General features: G+C 44.7%; 1 protein-coding gene and 1 long non-coding RNA gene across 19 annotated transcripts in view; one reads left to right on the plus strand and one right to left on the minus strand.

Moving 5' to 3' along the window:
- Nucleotides 1-4,631, minus strand: part of LOC122548528 (serine/threonine-protein kinase MRCK alpha-like) — a 595,544-nt gene extending 590,913 nt beyond the window's left edge. For 8 of the 18 annotated variants that reach the window (XM_087984211.1, XM_087984208.1, XM_087984238.1 and 5 more), the window contains exon 1: nt 3,992-4,630. In XM_087984211.1, the coding sequence (XP_087840337.1) occupies nt 3,992-4,166 (175 nt within the window). In that variant the 5' untranslated portion in view covers nt 4,167-4,630. Of the gene's footprint in view, nt 1-3,991 lie in introns of all 18 variants that reach the window. The other 10 variants (XM_087984218.1, XM_087984253.1, XM_087984250.1 and 7 more) reach the window with 3 other exon arrangements.
- An 808-nt stretch (nt 4,632-5,439) lies between these two features.
- LOC148151780 (uncharacterized) lies at nt 5,440-6,595 on the plus strand. The gene is made up of 2 exons (XR_015752033.1): nt 5,440-6,218; nt 6,447-6,595. It is a non-coding gene; the product is annotated as an uncharacterized LOC148151780 (long non-coding RNA).
- The last annotated feature ends 4,242 nt before the right edge of the window (nt 6,596-10,837 follow it).

A 10,837-nucleotide genomic window follows, 5' to 3' on the forward strand; every position in this document is an offset into this window, starting at 1 on the left:
TAGGAAGCTATTATAATGAGACTGACCACACAAATTTTCAGATTGTAAAATGAATTTGCTACACCAGTTAAAACTACAATTCTAACCACTACCACCTTCAATTTGAATGGATAGACTGATGCTGGGGGAGGTGAGGACAGAAGTAAAAAGATAGTATCACACTACAGGCTTTCCTTGGGACACTGGCCGCAGTTCAAAAATTGCCGGTGCCATACTTTTGTACTTCTCAAAAGAAGCTCAAAAAGAACTCCACAAATCAAACATTCTTGGACAAACAGTATATAGATTGGCTTGAACAGAAATAGGGTCAATAACAGAACACGAAATGTAATAACTGGCACTACATTTGTTCACTCAACTTTAAATAATCAAAACCAAATTGCAACTCTTCATTAATTACATGAACATGCCACAGCTTATAAAACATCTGTAGACATTTTCAGATAGCCATTAAGTGTAAAATCAGTTTAAATAATTTGCACTAGCATAAAAATATTTTTATATCATATCCAGCTGAGTCAAAATGCTAAATAAATTTCAAGCAGCCACTGTAAAACCTAAGTCCTGTGATACAGCAAATGTAATTCTCCATCTGCATAATGCATGAAATAAAGCTAAACTTCACAGCTTTTTAAGGGCATATGTTAAAATTCCAAGTAACTGCAAAAACTTTTATTTGTACTGTTTTGATATAAACAGCAAACAGTCTTTAATCATCCTATAATTAAGATTCAGCTATGCTTCAAAATATCAACTGGCAAAGTCCCAATCTCTCAGATCTTATCATCTACCACTAAATACTGTGCATCCTTTCTACATTAATCTGTTTGAAATACTGATGATGGCTGCATCATCTTTTTCAAGCAGTAGAATAGCTAATTGCCACCTTAGACATTAACTTGCTGAAAAACATGAGACTGTTTACCTCAAATGCCCAGACAGATACCAAGACTGCCCCTGAATTCATACACATTAACTGTGCAGACATTACAAATTACTTGCCGCATATTTCTACCATTTCTGCAAAGGGCACACATATATTCACAAATCATGAATCAATATAAGAAAGTAAATGTCAAATGAAAATATATTGTACTTTTGATAATATCAAGCCCTCAACTCAAGTCATTGCACAATCTTCTAAACTGAAGTCTCATCAGCAATACTTCAGCATAACACATTCTCAAGACTACACATCAGGGCACAAACTAATTTTATGCTTTCCTTGCATCCTAAGCAAAATCTGTATCTAATATTCACTCCAATTATAGAAAGTCAGAATCATTAGGGGATAAGAGACTATTTGGCTAATCAAGTCCATAACAGACTTCTGGAGAGAAAAAGAATTCTAAATACGTATTGCAGCACAGGGACATCTATACAGCAAAAAAGTGAAACATCAAGTTATAAAAGGGAGTTGATTAAAAAATTCATTAATACCAGCTGAACAGCAAGATAAATTACATCCCCAACAGCAGTCAAGCATAGGTAAACGTAGGAATTTAGTGGTCATGGCAAGTAAGGAGAAATATTTTCACTGCACATCATAATGTACAATAACAGATTTAATGTAATCTGTCCATAAGATGAGAACCAGAATTTGACTCTTTGCATGTTGCAATGTTACAGTATCTCGTACAGTAATCTATTTCCCAGATCATCAGCTATTGCAGCAAATATGCCTGTGTCATGGATCCAGACAATCTGCAATAACAGGAGCACCCAGCTCGTGTCCAGGTTGGCTGCAATCGCTAATTCTTAACTTAATAATTATGCATAGATTTATTAACAAACTCAAGAAACATACAGCATGGGGATAAACATTCAGCCCATTATACCTGCACTGCCAACTCAACAGGACCTACTGTTCTTCCTTTCCTATATCCTTTCATACTGCTTTAAAAATATTTATTAAAGCAACCTCAAAATGGCAATGGCACTCTGCCATCGCTATTTGCAAACAAGCATTCCACATTTTAATTGTCCTGTGTGCAATTTATTGAGATTCCCTTCCCCTACATCCATTGTAGGGATAGTTCTCAGCATTCACCCATCTATCACTGATTCTAATAGAATCTCTCAAAACCTTCATAACTTGAAAATCTTCTTTCCATCCCTTCATTAAAACTTTCACTGTGCTGATGAAAACAGCACTGAAACTTACATATCTGCAATGAACATTCTGAATCATAGCTCTAGGCCTGCTTATCCCAGACTGTCTTATGCTCATCGACTTTATTAGTTTTGAAATAGCTTGTGCAAATGTTACTGCGCACAAAAGGTTAATGTTAGTTGAGAATTCCGCTAAAAAATGTGCAATAGGGCTATATAATTCACTTAGGTACTCCACGTATGTTTCTCCTCAACTGTCTCCAAGGTTGCAAGTATAGTGAAGAAAAACACCTTGAGGGGCGGTATGGTCAAACATGACGTGTATTCTTCACCGCATATTTTAGTAATAGCATTTCTGAACAAATTGTCTTGCCCGGTCGTTTCACAGACAACCGGAAACTCATCAATTCATTTTGCAACCCAGTTCCAGCTGTCACAGTAATCCGGCATTTATCATCTGGAACTATCGAACGCAAAAATAGATGTAGCACACCCAGGAGTGTGTAGACCTGGAAAATCTTAGACAGAAAAGGCGAGACGAAACGTTCACTTTTTTTTGCGCAAGGCTGGTTAATGACGACTCAAAATGCACAATCGCTTCTGAGATCTCACGGACGAAGAAAATTGTAGCTACAATCTATCCCTGGACACAAATCAAACAGCACTGAAGGTCTTCCTAAAACAGTGTGCAGTTTTCGTAACGGTCTAGGATCTGAAAGTGTCAATTGTGTTTGTTAACCATTAGGTCACAGCAAACACACGGAGCTGATCGTATTTCACCTCCAAAGTAATGCGCTGAGAGGAGGGGATTACTGCTAAATTGAAACAAAAAAAACCCCAAAGACTACAGCATCAAGCCTGCGGGATAAGTTAAGAGCTAATAGCCCCGTCTACTATTCCCCCCCCCCCCTTTGGATTTTGCTGGATTTGCAACACTGCTTTTTAACAATAAAATAAAACACAAACCAATAAGTTGCCCCGAAAACAGAATGCATTGTTACAGAAGCCTGAAAAATTGTACCCCTTACAATGCAGAGGCTGTGCGGGGGCAGGAGAGACTGCCCAATGTGAATGACCTCGCCAAGGGGGGGGATGCCCAATGTGAATGACCTCGACGGGGGGGGGGGGGGGGAATGCCCAATGTGAATGACCTCGCCAAGGGGTGGGGAGATGCCCAATGTGAATGATCTCGACAAGTGGGGGGGGGGGGAGAGGGATGCCCAATGTGAATGACCTCGACGGGGGGGGGGGGGGGGGGAGATACCCAATGTGAATGACCTCGACGGGGGGGGGGGGGGATGCCCAATGTGAATGACCTCGACGGGGGGGGGGGGGGATGCCCAATGTGAATGACCTCGACAGGGGGGGGGGGGGAGATGCCCAATGTGAATGACCTCGACAAGTGGGGGGGGGGGAAAGATGCCCAATGTGAATGACCTCGACAAGTGGGGGGGGTGGGGAGATGCCCAATGTGAATGACCTCGACAAGTGGGGGGGGTGGGGTGGGGAGATGCCCAATGTGAATGACCTCGACAAGTGGGGGGGGGGGGGCGTGGGGAGATGCCCAATGTGAATGACCTCGACAAGGGGGGGGGGGGGGGGGCGTGGGGAGATGCCCAATGTGAATGACCTCGACAAGAGGGGGGGGGGGGGGGTGGGGTGGGGAGATGCCCAATGTGAATGACCTCGACAAGGGGGGGGGGGGTGGGGAGATGCCCAATGTGAATGACCTCGACAAGGGGGGGGGGGGGGGTGAGGGGAGAAAATGCCCACGGTGAATGACCTCGACATTGTGAATGAGATGTCTGTTTCCCCGTTCAACGAAATGCAGGCGCAACTCGGTAAACACAAATCAGTCAGTCAATGAATGTGGACTCACCCCACTCCAGAAACTCGTTGATGTTTTTCTCCCGGCGCAGGGGAGAGCTGCTGCACTCGTCGTACAGACAGATGATGATGTCCAGCAAGGTCTCCACGCTCACCGCCGCACCGTTTCTCCGAGGTCCGTCCAGGATCATTTTCTCCAGTTTCTTCAGGCGCACTTCTGCAGACATCTTGGCTTGCAGTGGAGGAGGAGGAGGAGGGGAGGGGGGGTCAAGAGGAAAGTGGGTACGAGCCTTGCTCAACACCGTTCGCACAGAAATGTGCCTTATTTATATATATATATTTTTTTTTTAAATCACAACTGGAGGCAGCAAGGTTGTTGTTCGGTGGGGAGGGGGGCTGTGTGGACAGTCTGGGACTCGAGATATTTAGGTCTCTCCTTTTCTTCTAAAGCACATCCTTCCTCCTTTTCTTTCCCCCCCCCCCCTCAAAAAAAAAGATATAAAGCTCAGCAGAGTGTCCTCCAGGTCCAAGGGTACAGTTATAATCCTGGTGAAGGAAGAGCTGCAGACACACACATCATTTCTCCCTCCTCTGGGTGTGTGTGTGTGTGGGGAGGGTTTTTTTTCTGGCTCTCTGAAAGCGGCTGAAGGTTATTTCGGTTAAAAGCCTAATTTTCTCCCCCTACACCACCACCCTCCCCCTTTTCTAAGTGTCTCTCACCCTCCTCCTCCTCCTCCTCCTCTCCCCCCGGGTCACACGGCAGCAGCAAAACACAGCATCTTGTCGTCGGTTCTCTTTACCCCCCCCAAAGCCTCAAATAATTGTTTTTTTTTAAAAAAACAAAACCACACACCACACAATGCCAGGGCTTTGGGAAAGCCGTTGGTGATGAATGATAAGGAATTTTATATATATATAATTTTAAAAAACCCTCCTCCTCAGCAAAACCGCCTCAGCGTCATTTCATTCAACCCAAAGAGAGGAAGAATTTTTTAAAAAAGCCCAAATCCTCATCATTTATCCTCTCTCCCACCTCACAAGTTATCTTTTGTTTAATTTATACCCCCCCCCCTCTCTACACACGAATATTTCTTTTCTCCCGCATCAGATCCCTCCGGCTGCTTTGTTATTTTTTTGTTGTTATCCTCTTCTTTTGTTGGTCAGTGAGTGGTCAATGTAATACATGCACGCAGTCGGTTCCGTCTATGTTATATATATATATATATCTCTATCTGAGGCATCCGCTCGCCCTCACCCGCAGCCGCCGCTGTTTCTGAGGTGTAAAACAACACAACATGGCGGCCGCTCCCTGCGGGCGGGAGGACGGCCGGCCAGAGGAGGAGGGGGGGGGGGGGGGGGGGGAGGGGCACACAGGCCGACCGTCCTCCCGCACCGACAGGCACGCCGGGATACCGGAGGACCAGAGCGTGTCCTCCCCTGCCTCCAACGGCGCTGCTTCGGGCGAGGCACGCCGGGATACCGGAGGACCAGAGAGCGTCCTCCCCTGCCTCCAACGGCGCAGCTTCGGGCGAGGCACGCCGGGATACTGGAGGACCAGAGTGTGTCTCCTGCCCATTCTCCGCGCATCCCTCCCCAAAACAGAGAACCAGGCACGCCGGGATACTGGAGGACCTAGTTGTCGCACCCTTTCTCCCCAACCCGGCACGTCGGGATGCTCTGAGGGTTTTGCTAAAACAATCCCCCCGCAAGCCCAAACGATCAGGCATGCTGGGATACTGGAAGACCTAAGGGTTTCTCCCCCAACCCCGTCCAAAGGAGATCCAGGCATGCTGGGATACTGGAAGACCTGAGCTTTCCGGGTCGTGTTCCCCCCTCCCCCAAAATAGAAAAATCAGGCACGTCGGGATTATTGGAGGATCCAAAACTACTCTGACAGGCTGGGTGGGTCTCTGCATAGACACAAACAGAGACTTAAGAGTGCAATGCTGCAGTCAGTTCCAATATCAATACAGGGTGCAAGAGAATGCAAACTTATCTGTGGGGGCTGTAATGGGGAAAAATCGAGATTGCCATCAATAAACCTGCAGGTCCCACCCCCCCAAAATGGTCTGCCAGGCACACTGGAGGACCTGAAGATGCTAAATTCTGCTCCGCTCCTAGCCCACCCTGCTGACTGCCTGGCGCGCCGAAATAGTGGAAGACTTGAAGGTATTAAATACCCCCGATAGGCATGCCGGGATACTGGAGGACCTGAAGGTGCTGTGTTGCCCCCACCCCCCACTAACTGCCAGGCACCTCGGGATACTGGAGGACCAAAGGTCTCTGCGTTCATTTTATTCTTTCAGCTTGACCACCTGTTACGAGGTCCTGCTCAAGCTCATTTTCAAATCCGCGTATTTGTTTTCGGATTCTTCCATGGCCTCCCATCTCCCTGTTGCTGTAACTCTTCTCCATCTCCAGCAACCCTTTGAGATTGTTGTGCCCCTTTTATTTTTTGCCCCACTCGCCGTGCATTACCGATTATTGTTGTTTCATTATGCCTTCAGATGCCTGCAAGTTCTGGAATTCCTTTTTAAGACACTCCTTCGAACCCGCTTTGGTCATCTGATATACAATTTCGTGTCGCTTGGAGGCAATTTTTAGAATGCTCCTGCTTTGGAACGTTTTGTCATATTAAAGATGGAATATAAATGGCTTTATATTGTGAGATCTTGCTGTGTGCATTTTAACTGCTGCGATTCCTACAACGGATCAAACATTGAAAACCACCCTAGGAAATTTGCCAAAGCTGTGAAAATCTGAAAGTCTTTAAATTCACACCAGGTTATAGTCCAATAGGTTTACTTGGAAGCACTAGCTTTCTCCGGTTTCCTCCCACAGTCCAAAGATGTGCAGGTTAGGTGAATTGGCCATGCTAAATTGCCCGTAGTGTTAGGTGTATTAGTCAGGGGTAAATAGAGGGGAATGGGTCTGGGTGTGTTGCTCTCCGGAGGGTCGGTGTGGACTTGTTGGGCCAAAGGGCCTGTTTGCACATTGCAGGGAATCTAATCTTTCGAAGCGCTGCTCCTTCATCAGATAGCTTGGCATGTAGCCTCAACACAAGCCTGGAGGAATGGGGATAGTGGTTGACGGTTGCGACACGCATGCCGGGATTCTGGGAGACCGCAGTTGGAGGACCATGTGGCTGGCGCATGCGTGAGAGTGCCTGCTGAACTGATCATCGAAGTGACCTCTGACAGGCTGGGGGACTTGTGGGTCTCTGCACAGACACAAACAGAGGCTTATAGAGTGCAATGCTGCAGTCAGTTCCAATATCAATACAGGGTGCAAGAGAATGCAAACTTATGCAATCTTATGGAGGAAACCGGGGGCTGTAATGGGGAAAAATCGGGATTGCCATCAATAAACCTGCAGGTCTAACAATGTTCCGGCATTCTGATTGGTCCTAGCATGCTGCTCTGCTTAAAAAGCCTATTGCTACCTCTTTTGCAAAGACGTGCATTCAGCGGGGGAAACGATGCTAGTTCCACCTTCAAGCATTCGCATACCTCGGACAGTATTTCAATGCAGGTTTAGCTGTGTCTGCTCTCCCCAAATAGAGTGCCCTCTATTGGAGCAGCGTGACATTTCCCTTTTAGTCACTCCATCACGAGGCAAGATTAGAGTGGTGCTGGAATAGCACAGCAGGTCAGGCAGCGTCCAAAGAACGGGAAAATCGACGTTACAGGCAAAAGCCCACCACCAGAGATATATTTCCCTCCCCACCCCTATCCACCTTCCACAAAGGAAAGATATAAAAGAGACTTACAGGGCAACTTTTTCACGCAGAGGGTGGTACATGTATGGAATGAGCTGCCAGAGGAAGTGGTGGAGGCTGGTACAATTGCAACATTTAAAAGGCATCTGGATGGGTATATGGATAGGAAGGGTTTGGAGGGACATGGGCCAGGTGCTGGCAAGTGGGACTAGATTGGGTTGGGATACCTGGTTGGCATGGACAGGTTGGACTGAAGGGTCTGTTTCCATGCTGTACATTTGTATGACTTCATATTCATATCCTTAGTGAGAAGAAGTCCTGGTAAGCGGTGAATAATTACTTGATTGGTTTGTGGTAGTCATGTGCACAAGTCTCTAAGAAATTTACAGATATTGTACTTTATGTGCCAACATGAAACACACTCTCAACACATCGGAAGACAATTTGCTGCAGAAAGATGAGGTATGTATTGGAAAATCTAAGCAATAGTGCCCTCAGGAGTGTACAGAGGTGCTGTGAGCAGTTAATTATTTTTAAAACCTACACAGTTGATAAGCTTGGAGTACTGGTAAACCTTTCCAGTACAAATCACCTGACACATTAGAGTATTAACATAGAGGGCTATGTCAAACCATCAAACCTGGTGACAAGAAGACTGGAGAGAGGTGAAGTGGATTTTGTCGAGGTCTGTCCTGAGCAGAACCATGATGCAGGACTCTGTGCTCAACGGTCTGAACCCAGGACGCACACCGAGACAAATATCGACTACCCCTGGAGGACCGTCAACTCAATGAAAGACGTTCTTTGGTCTGCCTAAAACTTGATAGTTCCAGAACAAGGAGTTGACCACGACTGAGTATTGCAGATTGCAGATTCCAAGATCCAGGACTACATGCTCGGGACACACTAAGGCTTGGGTCAGCTGCCACCAAGGCACAGTGGAGAAAAGCCACTGTCTGAGGTTTTCCTGCTGAACGTAAGTGGGAGTCTGTTCAGTTATCAGACCCTGTCACTGCCTCAAATAAATATAATATTCTATAAGTAAGAGATGCATTTGGTATATTTGTTGGATAGAGTCAAGCTCCGATATTTGTTTATATGCTACTGTACTGAACCAAAATGCGTTAGTGACTATGGATGTATATGAAGATATTTTTATGATTAAAGTATACAGTATTTTTGAAAGAAAACTCAGTAACAAATATATCCTTTTAGATCCCAATCATGAGCTAGCCTAGCAACTAATACAGTGCCCCCTTTTAACAACAACCTATCTGTTAGGGAATTACAACATTGTAACAGAATTTGGATCTAATCTCACTCTCATACCATCAAGTGGTTTCGTTATGGACCAGACGAGACCTTCCAAAGTATATTGTGGAGACCATAATTTTATGTTATTTACAAGGCAAGTGAAAGCCGCTGAGTTCCAGATGTGATTCAATCAGTCCACCTCTAAACATTAGTCAAAACACTTTATTCTTACAACACAATTAAAATACAACAAGAATCCATAACTTTATCTTGTTAAGTATTTCAGTTGTGTAAGGTATTATCTAACCACTAATCATCAACTGTTCCAAAATAGTCAGCATCCCAAAAGCACAACCTTGGCAAAGGCAGTTCAGCAACACAGTGATTATTTTCACGTGCTGGCTCTCTCCAGTCCAACAGAAAGAAACAATCTTCCCCTTTTGATTTTTAAAGGAAGCCTCTCTGTTGCAGACTTCACTATAGCAGTAGAGAACTCAAGCTTTCAGTACCAGCAGCCAGCAGAAACCTACTCAACTAACTGAAAGCAAAACTAAAGTCTTATAAGTCTATGTGAGCCTGACCCAGCCCATTCATGATTACTTTATCTTACTTAAAAATCACCCAGGGAGAATTCAAAGCCACCATTGTGACAACATCGCTCTGCGAGAGAAACAGGACAGAACAGATCTCTTAAAAGCACAGTATTATCACAGTTTGAATCCTAATCCTCAATTACCATGTGCGTCTGATCCTATAAAGTTATCAGAATAAGTTGGGTGAGTATTGGAAACGATTTAGAACCAAGCAAAAGATGATAAAGAAACCGATAAAGGGGAAAGATTATGAATTCAAACTGGCAAATAACATAAAGGAGGGCACAAAAATCTCTTCAGGGATGTGAAAATGTAGAAGATGGATAGACCTCGGGAGTTGGGAGGTGAGTTACTGCAGGATTCCTCACCTCTGACATGCTTTTGTAGCCACAATACTTATATGGATAGCCCAGTTCACTTTCTGGTCATTAGTAACCCCCAGTCACTCTCAGAATGGCAGGGTTTTACTGGTGAGGTACCACAAGGATCATTGCCAGGGCCCTAGACGTTCACAATCTATCTAAATTATTTGAAAGTGGGAACCAAATGTATTATTTCCAATAAAGGCAAAGTATTAGGAGGTCAGAATTAAAAGCAGAAAGTGCTGGACAAATTCAGCAAATCTGGCAACAATACTGGGTGTTGCCAATCCTCAATTATCAGATAATCCCAAACCCGGAAATACCATGATCCTGGACATTGATCCCCAGTGATCCCAATCCTTGACCACCCATCCATGCTTCTTTTTAAATCTCTGTTTATTGAAAAAAGATCTCCAAAGACAATGCTGCGTTTTTGGAATGAGCTGCCAAAGGAAGTTGTGGAGGGGGCTACAATTCCAACATTTAAAAGGCATCTGGATATGAGTAGGATGAATTTAGAGGGATATGGGTTAAATGCAGGCAAATGGGACGATTAGGTTAGGACATCTGGTCAGTTTGGATGATTTGGACTGAAAGGTCTGTTTCCATGCTGTACATCTCTAGGACTCTATTTCATGATGCTCTGTCTGCAGGAATATTTGACATCCAGTCTTACGCTTTGATCCAGGTTCCAATTATAGCACAACATCATATTTGCCACATGCTTGTACTTCTCTGCAACTTTTAAACCTTCTTTGCCACATTTTGGTTATTCACATTAACCCTGATTTAGATTTATTATTTTCCCTCAAACTCTGAACCCACCAAAATAACTTGCTATTTCTTACACAAACGTTATCTACCTCTTCCAATAATCCATGCAGTTTGGTATTCGTCTGATATTAGTTCCCAGGAATCTAAAGCCTACCATCTTTCCAGCCAAGTTTAAAGCAGCTCGATTAGATGTCGCA

This window comes from Chiloscyllium plagiosum, unplaced genomic scaffold (genome assembly GCF_037043375.1).
Source record: "Chiloscyllium plagiosum isolate Xiang-an unplaced genomic scaffold, Cpla_swu_hap1 HiC_scaffold_3, whole genome shotgun sequence".
Taxonomy (NCBI): Eukaryota; Metazoa; Chordata; class Chondrichthyes; order Orectolobiformes; family Hemiscylliidae; genus Chiloscyllium; species Chiloscyllium plagiosum.